The following is a 15,096-nucleotide window of genomic DNA, read 5'->3' on the forward strand; positions in this document are numbered from 1 at the left end:
AATTAAAAATCCTTCCATATATTTTGTTTATTAGTTCTAAAATGGCATTTGTAATATACATTGTTATTAAAAAGAATATTGGGTATTCTAAGATACCATTAACCATTATATCTTTATCTATAGTTATGATACTAGGTATTATTAAATAATATTTTTTAATTTTTAATCGTATAAATAAATACTATTCATGTACATCATACAAATGCCATATTAGAATATATACAATTTTAAATTACCTTAACTGTTGTTCTACACAACCCCTACAAACTATGGCACAAACGGTATAAAACTTAAAATTACAAACATTAAATACTTATAATTATATGTAAATACAAAATTAAATGAGGACGGCATACATTCATACAAAACAAAATGTTATAATTAACTTTTGTTATATTGCAGTAAAAAAAAAAACAAAAAAAACAACAAATTAATACTGCATTATATAATTATCACAAGTAAAGGCAATTTGTTCAACACACACAGTGCAACATTGGGTAAACAAAAACACACTATTTTTTTTTAACAGTTTTAAAAATATATAATAATTTAACATTTTATTTAATAAAATAGATATAGGTATATTATATTAATATGTTGAATACCAGTAAATTAATAATTTTTTTTTCTTTTCAATTATTTTGTTAAGAATCGTAGTTATATGTTACAATTTAGAAATATTGAAAATATGTATATTACATATTACTTAACAATTGTATATAAATAATCATTGTTATTGAATAAAAGGAAAGAGAGCGAAAATTCTATACAAACTTTAGGTGTAATGATAAAAGGCACTTTCTAAATTCATTTAGTTGTTTTGTTCATATTAGTAAATATGAACCAAGAGTATGATTTTAAATTAATTAATAATCAACATATTTTTATTTTAGTTATTAAATACTAAAATAATTTTGAGCCCTGATAAATACAGGTTAATTAATGTATGCTTAAAACATACATTTAAGATGACAGTAATAAATTAATGTTTTAAAATAACATATTATTAAAAATATATATATAATATCATACATTAATGACATGATTTTCAGTCTGAATCCAATAGTATTACAATAGAATAATTAAAAAATAAATTAATAAACTCATTGATCTAAATTTGATCTAAACTTAAGTTATAACTTATTTTAACGATAATATCTTAATAAAAGATAAATATATTTTTTCATGTTTTGTATTGACTGTAGTAAAATGAAATACTTTTAAGTTTTAAGTATTATTATTTTCTTTAAATTTAAATTTCAATTATAACTTTCTTTTAATTCATAAAAGAATAAAGAGATCAATTCCATTAAGAATGTTAAAATATTGCATACAATGAAAAAAACTGTGATGCCTAACATAACAATTTGTGACAGCTAACTTTTTTTATTGAGGTTTTGTATTTTCTATCACAAATTAATTTTGAATATATACATAAAAAAAAATAACATAATATTAAATTCTTAATACTTAATAGCTTTTTTAACATTTCTGTTATAACAGTGAATAGTAGTTCTAACATACATACCATTTTTAAAGTTGTGTTGTGATCACAGACTTCCTGGTTATTATTTTGGGTACGGATGAAGTCTCAGCACCACTACTAATTAACCATGGGGAAATTTGATTTAAAGGCTTTGCTTTAGTAAGTTCCTATAAAATAATAATATATAATTTAGAAATAATTTGTGTAAATCCACACAACAATAAGAATATATTAAATATATCAGAATTGATAATGCAACTGATGTTTAAGACAATCAGACCAGGGATCTCCAACTTTTTTTTACGGCGGGCCAAATATGTGATACGCTTCGGCATTACGGGCTAACTGTTTGGTAGTGATGGTGAGGTAATAAAATTTATTTTTATAAATTAATTTATAAGGATTATTTTTAGTAATTAATATATTAAATATATTTTAAAAACATCAATTAGCTTGGTGGGCCAGAAGCCACGGGCCACAGGTTGGAAACCCCTGAATTAGATAATTCAAGTTTTCAAACAAATATGATAAATCAAAATTATTTATAATATTAAAATTCAATAATAATTTAAATGTAGAGTTTTGATCTTTCATATTTCAATACGTCTTGATTTCATAACAAAGTTTAGCTTTTTAATATTAAGATACTGAATAGTATCAATAACATAAAAATATAATTTTTTTAGTGTAATTTAGTTAACAATTTTAAAATCTTACACAAAAAAATTTTCAATTTACTTACATTATTAATTACTTTTACTAATTTGTCTGTTTTTATTTCATTAATTAATATTATTTAGAACAAAAATAAACATAAAATAAATAAACAATGCTTGTGCAATTATCAATATAAGAAAATATACAACATGAGTTGTATTAACATGAGTAATGCACCCTATATTAAATTATTAAATCTTAACAGGTAATCACCAGAAGCAATAAGTATAAGGTAGTTTTATATTTTTAATAAGGCCAATGCAAATATTACAGAATATATTGAAGGTTAGTACCTTACCAATTTGGTTCTATATATCCATAAAAAAAATAATTACTATCAGCTTATACAGCAGATATACCATAGGTATAATAATTACAAAATTTAAAAGTTTGGCAAGTGATTTACATAAAGATTGCATTTAAATTTTGTTTTAATTTATTAAAATATACATAAAATGTTTTTTTCTAAAAGGCAGGTATAAATTGAGTATTTAATTATGGTAAATAATTTTGATATAATATTAGTTAATTTTGCGTGTGTGAAACTATTGTATATTTAAAAGAAAAATAGTCTTTAATTATATACAAGTAAATAATAAGATAACATACCTGATTTTTTTGGGCTACCTTAGTATTAGAATTTGTTACACCATTTATGCCAGTATTTGATTCAACAGCAACTACGACATCATTAGTTGAATCTTTTTTTATACCATCGGCAAATGGGTTTGACGATGATGATAAGAATGGATTTGTTGTTGCTGTTTGTGAATCACCAATAAACGGATTTGCCGAAAATGGGTTACGAGGGCTAGTAGGAGAAGTGGCATTAAATGGTAAGGATAAAATGCTTGACATACTTTCTGTAGGACTTCTTTCAGGAGAAACCACCCTTTGTTCTAATTTCCCACATTCACCAAAAGAGAAATGGGTCACTGTTACTGGAGTAGCACATCTTTTACGGTCATCTTTAGACACAGATGTTTCAGATATAGGTTGTTCATCCAATGGTTGTTTAGTTTCTTCTGGTGCTGCAATGCCACCATTAAGGGATAATGTCAGTTTGTCTCCACCCTTTTTTAAATACCAAGAAATAAGCAAAAACAAAACAAAAACTAAAATAATAAAACAACACTCAACAATAAAAATAGCAAAACCAAAAAACTAAACATACTAATCCTTATATATAAAATAAATTATACTGAAATGAAGTATATACTTACAACAGATACAAATGTTGCTTGTTCTTTGCCAAAAGAATTTGATTTAGAACTAATATTGCATTCTCTAAAATAAAATAAATCTATTGTAATATTTATAATCGACAAAATAGTAAATAAAACAAAATAGTTACCCATTATGTAGTATATAATTATCTTGCAAATTTGTTACTTTAGATAATGGATCAAACATGGACAAAGGAGATTTCCTCATTTCTTCTTCAACTTTAGCTAAAAAAAAGTATTTATAATGTTAATGATATTTAGTTATGAGTTAGTATAGAACCAATAAATATGGGGAAAAGTATACACAAATACTTCAAATTTCAGAAAACAATTAAATATGCAATTATTTGAAATTTAATTTGATTTAAATTTCTTAAGGGCTGATTTTAAAATTTGTTAAGAAATAAGAAGTAATTTATATATTACCTTTTAGAATGTTGCATTTTAAATGTTCTTTGGGAATTGGTCTTGGAGTAGTATTAAATGAAATGTTTCGATTGTTTGGTAATGGAGACGAAGATTGATTTTGATTTTTGCCAAAATCTAATAAAACATACTAATTAATACGAATTTAATATAAATGTACATAGTAAAAATACAGTACCATCTGTTTTATTAATTGTATCAACTGAATTTGATTCATTTATTTTGCTGTTTATCAAAGGTGATTCTTTATTCAAACTCTTTAATAATGAGTCTAACCTTTCCTCAGCAATATCTGTTACAGATAATTATATTCAGCAATTTATTTAAATTAGAAAATATTATTTTGTATTCATAAATATAATTACCAGAAGAGTTTGAGGTTAATGAGGATGTTGGTTCTAGATGAATATCTTTGGAATCTAAGATTGGAGTTGGAGGTTTATCCATAATATTAATTTTTTCTATTTTCTCATTTTCATTTTCTGGTTTTGGCTTTTCAGTTTTGTCCCTGAAAGTATTTTATAATACAAAACATGTTATATAACAAATAATGACAAATTATGAGTTTTAATCATAGACAATAAAGAATGGATAGGATATAATTTCTACATGCACAGTCAGAAGTGGAGTGATCTTTTATTATATAACTTAAATGATAACTGTGGGACCAAAACCAAAATACCCTATACAGGAATATTGTAATAACAGATGTCCTATCCAATCTTTATAATCTGTGGGTTTATTTTACTTTTGTCGTTCTCTTAAAACATGCGATTGTCTTCGTGCATATCGTTGACTTGGTCTTCTTTCAAATTGAACAGTTCTTCTTGCTCTATTTAATTGAGTCGTTTGAAACTCAGTTTTGCCACTTTATTAAATGGTTAATAGCATTAATTTTCAATTGAAACTTAGTTTTTTAATTTATTTACCTGTATCTAAACCGTGAACCCATTCTGAAAAAATTTTGTCGCGCAGACGGACCTTTAACAGGAGCACGAAGCCTAAAGAATGCATGATGTTCAACAGCACATTTCCATAAATGTTTACATGCTTTTTCATTATGTAATCGAAATACAAATGTATGCTCTTGTTCGCGTCCTTGATCATCATCTTCTACAACGACTAAAGTCAGTTTTTTCTTTTTAAAATCCAATTTTCCAATCTTCGGCCTAAAACACATTAAAAATAATTTACAATTTACAATAGTCAGGCATATAAATATAAATGGAAGATAACTTTATTTGGTATTGGAATTTCTTTAGCTCTGAATTTTAGTAAAATGCAGTTAATAGCAACGGAACAACTTAAAAATCACCTAAAAATTTGAAAACTACAGTGAAATTTTTACTTTTGACCCCTCCCAAAGTACCAACTAGATTCACTTTCCTATCAGAAAAGATACCGTTGAAGAAAATTTAAGCATTTTTAAAAGGACACAAAAATAAAAATAAAACACACGTCATTGTAAAATCAATACATTCATCGCATCGCTCAGAATCTAAAATTTAAATGCTGGTCCTATTAATTTATTAATATTTCACTATTTATCTTAATATAAAATTATAAATATACATGTTGTAATCATACCAGAAAAAGAGTCCAATTTTTTGAAGGCCTTCAAATACTAAAATACCTGTTGGTGTTAAACCAAGAGCATATTCACATCCATCTTTACCCTAAACAAAAATACTTTTTTAGACAACATTACATAATAAACAATTTTAATATTGGATTACTCTAGTATTTACTAAGAATATTTTAATTTTAAAGCAGTACATAAAAAATATAAAATAAAATATTTTTACTAACTAAGACAGTATGGTTATCAACTCCATACATTTCCAACCATTTAACCTTATTTAAATAACTGGTTTCTGCTTGAGCTGGAGTCAAACCTTTACATTTTTTAAATTCTTCTACAATTTGTATTTCCATATCTTCAGTTTGATTTGGTACAAACCTAAATTCAGATATAACTGCAGGAGTATGACAAGTTTCATCATAATCACCAAGCTCAGCTATAATGACAAATAGATACATATAAAAGTATATTTTAAAAAAATTTTTGAATATACATACATTGTAAAGCTAAAGCTGCTAATTCAATGCAAGTATTTTGTAGGCATTCAAGCCGACCTTCGTGGATATCTAATTTGAGTTGAAGAAAAAACTGATAACGAGTTAACTCTTCTCGAAGCATATTTGGTTCTGAAGAATAGAATTTAACACGTAGTCTAAATGTATATGGTGGTCCAACTAAAATTAAAACATAACATTAAATATTGAAATAATAAATAATATTATTGTATATATATATACATACTTCTAACTTGTTTTTTTATTGCTTTTGTAGGATCGAGCCAATGCTATTATTAAAAAATAATCAAAGTTATTATTAATTATCAGTTGAATTAAAATAAGCGTAGGTTTATAAATTATAATATAAGTCCTCAATATAACTTTTAGGAATCATAAGATATTTACTGTCAAATCTCTAATTTAAACATGGTATAACAAAAAAAACCAAAATATTTAACAACTTCTTTGTTAATGAATCATGATTAGAATTAATATCAAGATATATATTTGATAATATATTTATAAAATATAAGAAGCTAAAAAATAGGAACATGACGTATTTATTTACCTGAACGTGATTAGCATCAGTAAACTGTAAACCAAAGTAATCTTTTTCAATCAAATCCAATGAATAAAATACTTGTTCATATAAATCACTACCAACAGCCTTTTTCTAAAAAAAAAAAAATCATAATATTACGAAGCATAAGTGCTTAAATCTATATTTTTTGAAATTATTCAGAAATTTAAAATAATGTTTTTTTTTTTTTTTTATTGATCCTTAAGCCCGGCATCATGGCCATGAGCTGTTAGTAGGGTTTAGAAGTGATGGGTTTTTACACGTGAGTGTTTGTGTTTAGCAGAATTTTTAATTGGGCACCCGTAGGTATCTGCCATGCCCGGGTGGGGGATGGCAGCACTTGTTCTCCGGACACCGTGACTTGCCCGAAGAAAAATATCGCTCATGACCAAGGAATCGAACCAGCGCCGGCTACGTCGCAATCGACGCCTTAAACCGTTTGGCCACTCCGCCCCCTCCCCCACCAAAAAAAATAATAATAATGTTTGTTATTAATTATTATGTTATATAGGTAACATAGAAAAAATAACAATTTTTGGTTACCTATTACAATTCATATTATAATAATTACTTTTTATAGGTATGTATAAGAGTAAATATTAAGAATATAAATTGTGTAACTTGTTTTTCTGTATAATAGGTGTCTAGTGTACATCGTTATTCAGTAAATCACTGTGAAAGATATGTTAAATTTGAATTTAATGATAAATCATTGCTTACAATAAAAGTTTCTGATCTGAGACAGTTAGGCGGAGTTAGGACAGCACTTCACAAGATGATGTTGTGAATAATATAATTATAGATTTAAAATAGTAATATAGGTACCTTTGTACATAGGTAGGAATAATAAAATAAAATAAAAAAGAAAAGTTAGTTATATTTATTTATATTACACAATGGTTTAATAATTTATCATGAATATTAATTAAGCAATTAACCTTTTCAAAACTTCATAGTATACTTTTTTTCATATATTATTTTAAAACTAAGGGAAAGAAACACTTTCACAATGTAACAATACTATGTTGTTTTATGTGTACTTACCGATAGTTCAATGCATAGGTCTGTACCATCTAGAAGCATAACCCTGCATTGCATACAATGCTTGTTTGGAGGATTTAAGCGTTCAGCCCCAGCTTTGATGTTTCGAGCTTTTGGATCGTTCCGACCCCGTTTTCTACTCAAAAACCGAAGCATTGCAACCGCGAGCAAATGGAAAATGTCACGAGAATAGGAACATGATAATTATACTGGATAAAAGAAATCGTACAACTGGATAATTTGATTTATTTACATAATTACATTAAAACTGATAGTAGTAGGGTAAAATAAACAATGAATGACATTATTGAATCACCCATGAACATAGAAACGCAAGTACTTGTTATATTTACGCACGCTTTAAGTTACGTACCTATCAGGCTGTGTTCGTGTTCACCCAAACAAGCCCCACTAAGCTGGCTAGGAGAGGTACCGTTATGTGATTGCAAAATAGTGAAAAAAAAAAACAAAAATACAATGTAAGTAACAAATGGAAGAGCACTATTATCATAGACACGGAAGAGCGAAATAATGTACAATTTGAATATCTACGACGGTCGACGATCGATAACCTGACTAGTTGTAATTTGTAATCAATCTAAGGGTGGAGTCGATGGAGAAAAATGTAAACGAGTGCTAATGGTGTAAAACTAGTTATAAACAAATTATTGTTTAGCCAAACATTAAGCATTTTTATTATCTCTTAGAAAATAAATAAAACAAAATAATCAAATTTTGAGTGTAGTTCATAGTTGATTTTAAAGAGAGCGCTCGTGTAGGTTTAAGCCTAAGTTGAGAAGTCATTGTTAACCTAAAATTGTTATTTGTTTCATTTTTAAAGAAAAATAGCTTTATCATTATCCGAACAAAATACAAATCATAATTCATAAAATTCTTGTTTGAAACTTTCAACTATAAAATATTTTGATTAATAAATAATAATTCATTCCTAAGTGTTAAATTGTATTTTACCTACATCGTTTTTCTTTTAGTATAATTATTCAAGATGCCTGACTATTTGGGTGATGAAATGAGAAAAGTGAAGAAAGACGAGCCCGAAAAAGAAGAAAAAGAAAAAGAAATCAAATGTAATTGAAAATATGATTTTTATTATAATATTATCTTGTACCCACTTATCTGTTTTTGCAAATACTCTTGTATATTTTACATTTAACTTTAATTCAAAGACTATTTTCCCTGACTAAAGTAATTGATAAATTAACTTTTATTAGAGTAAGACTTGTGAAAATACTATTAAGTATTATCAGATTTTCATTTCAACTATAAATGTTTGGATTTTTGTTTTAGGAATAAGGATATTTAATTATTTTATAGGCATATCGTTTCTGATAATTTCTATTTTAAGTTTTAATCAAGATTTTTTTGAATAGTTTCAAATTGCTTGTTTGCTACCTAAAAGAACATTTTAGTATAAATTATCTTTTGTACCTATATATTATACAATTTTAGTAAAATCTAAGAGTTAAATACAAATATAATTTTTTTAATAGTTAAATTGATTTTGTTGTCCAATTATACCTAATTCTGAAAGGCCTTGTAAATATGCATTTTTACAGAATCATACACACTTTTTATAATTCTGATAACACTTAATTTTTTAATTTAATTTTTTAATTGTATAGTTAGTTACTGTATCCAAAGTCTAAATAAACCAAAGATTTATTCATTTTTAATATAATTTTTAGCTTTGGATGAAGAGGACATAGCATTACTCAAATCATATGTAAGTAATTTAAAATGTTTTATTACAATATCTATACCAAGTGGCAAGTAAACTTAATTGTATTTATAGGGCCAAGGTCAATGGACAATTAATGTAAAAGCAGTAGAAGATGATATCCAAGGTATTATCAAACGTATTAATGAATTGACTGGAATTAAAGAATCGGATACAGGATTAGCTCCTCCTGCGTTTTGGGATTTAACTGCTGACAAACAGACTCTTCAAAATGAACAACCATTACAGGTAAATAATTCCTTCATTATCATTTATGAAAAATTTAAACATTGAACTATTAATTTTATAAGGTTGCCAGATGTACAAAAATTATTAATGCTGATTCAGATGATCCTAAATATATAATAAATGTCAAACAATTCGCCAAGTTTGTTGTTGATCTCGCAGATTCTGTAGCACCAACTGATATTGAAGAAGGAATGCGTGTTGGGTAAAAAATACATTTTTTTCTGTATATTTATGTACTATTTATTGTGTATACATTTAATGCAGAGTTGACCGTAATAAGTATCAAATCCATATTCCGCTTCCACCTAAAATTGATCCTACTGTTACTATGATGCAAGTAGAAGAAAAGCCAGATGTTACATATTCAGATGTTGGTGGATGTAAAGAACAGATAGATAAATTACGAGAAGTTGTTGAAACTCCATTGTTGCATGTTGGTATTCTTTATGTTTTTTTTTAATTATTATTATATTTTATTAATTTAATGTATTTAAATTATGTTGAATATTTAGCCTGAAAAATTTGTGAACTTGGGAATTGAACCACCAAAAGGAGTGTTATTGTTTGGACCACCAGGAACTGGTAAAACTTTATGTGCTAGAGCAGTGGCTAATCGTACAGATGCTTGTTTCATTAGAGTCATTGGTTCTGAGCTTGTTCAAAAATATGTGGGAGAGGTGAAATTGAAATATATTTAACATTTGTTGTCCAACAATTTAAGTCATGTTCATCAATATATTTGTGGAATTTTAGGGCGCTCGTATGGTTCGTGAATTATTTGAAATGGCACGCAGTAAGAAAGCTTGCTTGATATTCTTTGATGAAATTGATGCAATTGGTGGTGCTCGTTTTGACGATGGTGCCGGTGGCGATAACGAAGTACAAAGAACAATGTTGGAGCTTATCAATCAGTTAGATGGATTTGATCCCAGAGGAAACATTAAAGTTTTAATGGCAACTAATAGACCAGATACATTAGATCCAGCATTGATGCGCCCTGGACGTCTTGATAGAAAAGTTGAGTTTGGTTTGCCTGACTTAGAAGGTCGAACTCATATTTTCAATATACATGCTAGAGCTATGAGTGTTGAACGAGATATTCGTTTTGAACTGTTGGCTAGACTTTGTCCCAACAGCACTGGTAAGTCTAAACTTTTATATATGTATATAATGTTGTCTGTTATATGGTTATGCATTAGTCCAACAGTCCAAAAATCTGGCTTTTTTGATAAAAATTAGTAATTAGTAGAGGATTTTTAAGTTTTCACATAGTATATTTATTGGGTGTATGTAACTTAATAGATATACAAATATGGACATATTATTTTGCATATATCATCAAATTTTAGGGCTTAGAGAATATTTAGCCTATTTATCATATTTTAAAATATATTGTTTATGAAAAATTATAATTGTTCATTGACATATGGTGATTTATTTTATAATACAAAAAAAATGTGTGTTATAAAAAGGTGATTGTAATCTCTTAATTACTTGTTTTTAAATATCATTATTTATTGTTTATCGCGATGGTTTGTAATTAAATTGATAATCTTGGTGACTATAATGTGTCCGGTGAGAGAATGCAACTCGTTCGTACATGTCTAGGTGTATTTCTTCCACCACGCGCAAACCAGTGGGCTCCTCTATGTGGGAATGCACATCAATTAACAAGTTTTGGTAGCCCCCCAGTAGTGTTCTCTCGCTGGACGCAGTATAGTCCTGACATATTATAGTGTTCAACCAAATACTTTTTTTTATTTTTTACCTAATGTTCAAACCAAAAAAATAATATACATGATTATTAAGCTATAATAATATAATAAACTTTACTTAAGTACTTAATTAAATAAAAGAGTGACTCCAAAAAACAATAAAGAATATTATTGCATATTTTACCATATTTTAAACTTTTAAGAACCCAAAAACTGTTCTTTTGTAATTAGATAGTCATAAACATTTTTTTAGGTGAGTTGGTTAGACTAATATAATATGTCAGATTATCAAAATTATACTATGCAGCGTATATTATGTTAAATTAAATAATGTTTTTGACCAAGTTTTCACATGAATCCCAAATAATATTAATTGAATAATGATGTAGGTATTCTTAAAAAACTCAAACAATGAATTATTATCATCATTTATTTATTTTTACAAGTTTTATTTCTGTAATATTTACTGTTACACAACTTTCTAGCCCCGTGTTCCCCATGTTTCAATGTTCTCCATTATAAATCTCTAACCTCACAAAAAACATTTGTTCATTTTGCTTAGAAAAAAAACATTTGTTTTTTAATGTGAATGATTATATTTATGCCTTAAATAGAGGGTGAGACGGGTAAATTTAAATATATATCACTTAAATTAATTATTTTGAATTTTCAAGTATCATTAGCTTGACACACTGCCACAACTGGCTGCCCACGCCTATGGTCTCCTTATCATTACTCGTTGGACGTCTATCTTATAATTAATATAGGACCAGACTTGTTTAGTGACAAACAAACAGTTTAATCATGACTCATAAATATTCACCATCTGATTATTATCAATATTTCTCATTTCATACAGTTATTCACTATAAAATAACAGTAATGTCCGCCGATAAGTAAATACATTTTTTTCCGATATAACGACATTTAGCGTAATATAAACTATTAACTATAAAACAAAATTATTGTTATATTAACCAAATAAAAAAAACTACATTTTTAACATAATATAATAAAATTAAAGGTTTACCAACAATAAATTAACAAAAGACTAATTATACGTCTTTTGCATATGACAGTTGGTTAAAGAAAAATAACAAAAAAACATGTTTGTTGGACTATGGTGTAATATTAATAATTTATTATATCGGATAATTTTGCATTGTTGCCTACACAGCTGAATATATAACAAGGACATTTTTTTATTACAATTTTAGGGGCAGAAATAAGATCCGTATGTACTGAAGCTGGTATGTTTGCAATTAGAGCTCGTCGAAAAGTTGCTACTGAAAAAGATTTCCTAGAAGCCGTAAATAAGGTCATCAAATCATATGCCAAGTTCTCTTCTACTCCACGTTATATGACATATAACTAATATAATATTAATTCATTTTTCAAATTGGTTTATACATAATTTTAAATTATTTTTATGTCCATTTGAAGGATGTGTAAAATTAATTTTAATATTTGCTATTCAGAATTATCCATTTAAAATAAATGAATGTAAATTTACAGTAGATTATTAATATCATAATTTTAAATTCCTATGGTCTATTTATATACATTTGAAAAAAGTACCACAAAGTGTCTCATCATGTTTGTCATACATTTTGTTCACTAGAATAATAAATAAAAAATGATACTAACTAAATAAAAACTTATTTTCCTCCACCTTATACATGTTATATTTTATCAAAACAAAATTAAAGCATTAAAAAAAGGTGGACAAGTGGTCTGCTGTATAGTAGTTGTCAAGCAAGTCTTTGTAATGGATAATATGTTATATTTGAACTCAAGGTTAAATCATTGCTAACGAAAAACAATTATGAGTGGAGACGTTGTGTCATTCCAGCATACTTGAAAAAATAATTTAATTTAATAATTTAAAAAAAATGTATAATCGAATATATTTTATATTAGGGATATAAGTCTTATATTATAAGATATTTTTGATTATTATTAATAGTGTAACTTTCCAGTAACTTTTTTTGATAGAGGTAGAAAAACTTGTTTTACAATTTATTGCTTCCTTGTACGATCTGTTTTTGAATATGCATAACTAATTTGGAGTTAATCGTTAATCAAACATATTCATGATCTAGATTTTATTCAAATTAAATTTTTAAAAAGAATTGTCCATCTGTAAAACCTACCCATTTCTAAAGACTATTATGCCAGTACAAAAATTAGTAAACATAGACTCTCCAGCTAAGATGTCAGTTATTTTATATCATGTCCGTATACAACTAGTTAAATTATAATATTGTAAGCCCTGAGCTTTTAACTCAGGTCAATTTCCGTATTCCCTCCTACTACTCAAGAAATCATGATCTTTTTACCATTCTTCAATTCCAAATCAAGTAATGACTCATTCTTTGTTAGAACTCTGAAACTTGCTAATTTAGTCTCCATCGTCTTAGATTTTTTCAATACTACTCGTGATACTTTTAGGTTTAAGTAATTAAGTCAATTATATTTTTGAAAGAAACATAATTTTAATATTAGTCCTCGTCAATCAGTGTTTTCTTTATGTTTTTTATATATTTAAATACTTATATATTTATATACTTTTCAATAATACTTTAGTGTTGTACATAATAATTATTATATTCTCTAATTTTACTTATTCTATACATTATTGGTCATTTATACCACATTCAAAATTGTAAAAGAGCTAGACCCGTTGAATTACAAAATAAATAAATAAAAGAAAATCACTCAAAAAGAGCCAAAAGATTTTGAGCAATTTTACCATGTATGGACTTTACAAATTAATGTTACTTTCAGGTTAACTTTTTTTTTTTTTTAAAGTAGAACAATTTGACATTTGAAGGGAATCTTCTGTTGACATTTCTAAAGAGAAATTTTTATAAATTGACAACTGAAAAATAATTTGCACATTTTCAGGATTGATGAATTTTGTCAAAATTGGAACTTTAAATGCATATAAAAAACTGTTATTAATGAATCTTATGAGGACCCTTGTGTTAAATTTTCAAACTTTTTCACCATGTAAAAATTCTTGTTATCATAGACAATGATCTATAAATGATAAAATGTTATAAGGCTATAGCTTAAAAAGAGTTAACATTTATGGAAAATACTATTATAAATATTTGGTGAACATTTCAAATGTCTACAGTTTTTAGTTTTTAAGTTACACTAAAAAAACAAAATCGATTTTTTCACTTTTTTTTTATCCTGACGCTTTCTAAAGCCACTGGGTATTTTCAATTTTAATTTCTGAAGTACTAACTATATAGATTCATTTTTCTATCAGAAATCAGAATAGTTCTGATTTTGATAATCAGAGCATTTTTACCACCACAAATGTTGATGATAGAAAAAAAGCACTTGTCTTTATAAATACAATACAATTTGCTCCACTCAGAATCTAAAAGTATAAATTAAATAATATATTTCACTGTTTTTATGGAAGTGATTTTTTAAAAATATATTTTATTTTTCTTCTTTTTTCTTAGGTCTTCTATATTGATTGCGCCTTGGCAAATTTTTTTTATTGATCATTATATTTTAAGACATCAACGATCATGGTTTTAGTTTACAATTTTACATGACAGTTGTTGTTTTACAATTATTAAAAATTGAAAAATGAATACAAGGTTCCTCATACATTGTTATAAGTGTAATTTAAAAAATAAGTTGTACGTGAATTCACAATATTGGTTCATGAGTGACTGAAGTAAGAATTTTGATAAAATATAAATCGCATATTATTATCTATTAATTACCTATGAATAATATCGAATATTCGTGTCTTTTTACAACGGCACGTCAACAACTGTAGTGTAGTGGCGTGTTGGCTGTGATTTTGAAGG

The 15,096-nt window shown here is 26.5% G+C and overlaps 2 protein-coding genes across 2 annotated transcripts; one reads left to right on the plus strand and one right to left on the minus strand.

Moving 5' to 3' along the window:
- Positions 1–36: 36 nt before the first annotated feature.
- Positions 37–8,220, minus strand: LOC132948705 (band 4.1-like protein 5). Its single transcript, XM_061019313.1, has 16 exons — positions 7,929–8,220; positions 7,559–7,764; positions 6,503–6,607; positions 6,179–6,221; positions 5,935–6,111; positions 5,665–5,873; positions 5,443–5,531; positions 4,785–5,024; positions 4,604–4,723; positions 4,221–4,363; positions 4,034–4,147; positions 3,856–3,972; positions 3,558–3,654; positions 3,427–3,490; positions 2,813–3,277; positions 37–1,653 (listed from the first exon to the last, which is right to left on the minus strand). The coding sequence occupies exons 2-16, from the start codon at positions 7,709–7,711 to the stop codon at positions 1,534–1,536; spliced, it is 2,256 nt and encodes a 751-aa protein (XP_060875296.1). The 5' UTR covers positions 7,712–7,764; positions 7,929–8,220; the 3' UTR covers positions 37–1,533.
- Positions 8,221–8,399: 179 nt separating this feature from the next.
- LOC132948706 (26S proteasome regulatory subunit 7) lies at positions 8,400–12,933 on the plus strand. Its single transcript, XM_061019314.1, has 8 exons — positions 8,400–8,643; positions 9,262–9,299; positions 9,369–9,542; positions 9,605–9,744; positions 9,807–9,975; positions 10,055–10,219; positions 10,296–10,683; positions 12,475–12,933. Exons 1-8 carry the CDS (start codon positions 8,562–8,564, stop codon positions 12,630–12,632), a joined length of 1,314 nt encoding a protein of 437 aa, XP_060875297.1. The 5' UTR covers positions 8,400–8,561; the 3' UTR covers positions 12,633–12,933.
- The last annotated feature ends 2,163 nt before the right edge of the window (positions 12,934–15,096 follow it).

The sequence above is a fragment of the Metopolophium dirhodum genome, chromosome 7, assembly GCF_019925205.1.
Source record: "Metopolophium dirhodum isolate CAU chromosome 7, ASM1992520v1, whole genome shotgun sequence".
Lineage (NCBI taxonomy): Eukaryota > Metazoa > Arthropoda > Insecta > Hemiptera > Aphididae > Metopolophium > Metopolophium dirhodum.

Coding starts and splice junctions, on each gene's coding strand:
- LOC132948706 (XM_061019314.1), top strand. CDS start 8,562: ATGCCTGACTATTTGGGTGATGAAATGAGAAAAGTGAAGAAAGACGAG. Junction 9,976..10,054: donor TTGAAACTCCATTGTTGCAT/GTTGGTATTCTT, acceptor TTGAATATTTAG/CCTGAAAAATTTGTGAACTT. Junction 10,684..12,474: donor ACTTTGTCCCAACAGCACTG/GTAAGTCTAAAC, acceptor TTACAATTTTAG/GGGCAGAAATAAGATCCGTA.
- LOC132948705 (XM_061019313.1), bottom strand. CDS start 7,711: ATGCTTCGGTTTTTGAGTAGAAAACGGGGTCGGAACGATCCAAAAGCT. Junction 6,222..6,502: donor CTGATGCTAATCACGTTCAG/GTAAATAAATAC, acceptor TTTTAATAATAG/CATTGGCTCGATCCTACAAA. Junction 5,025..5,442: donor AAAATTGGACTCTTTTTCTG/GTATGATTACAA, acceptor AATGTGTTTTAG/GCCGAAGATTGGAAAATTGG.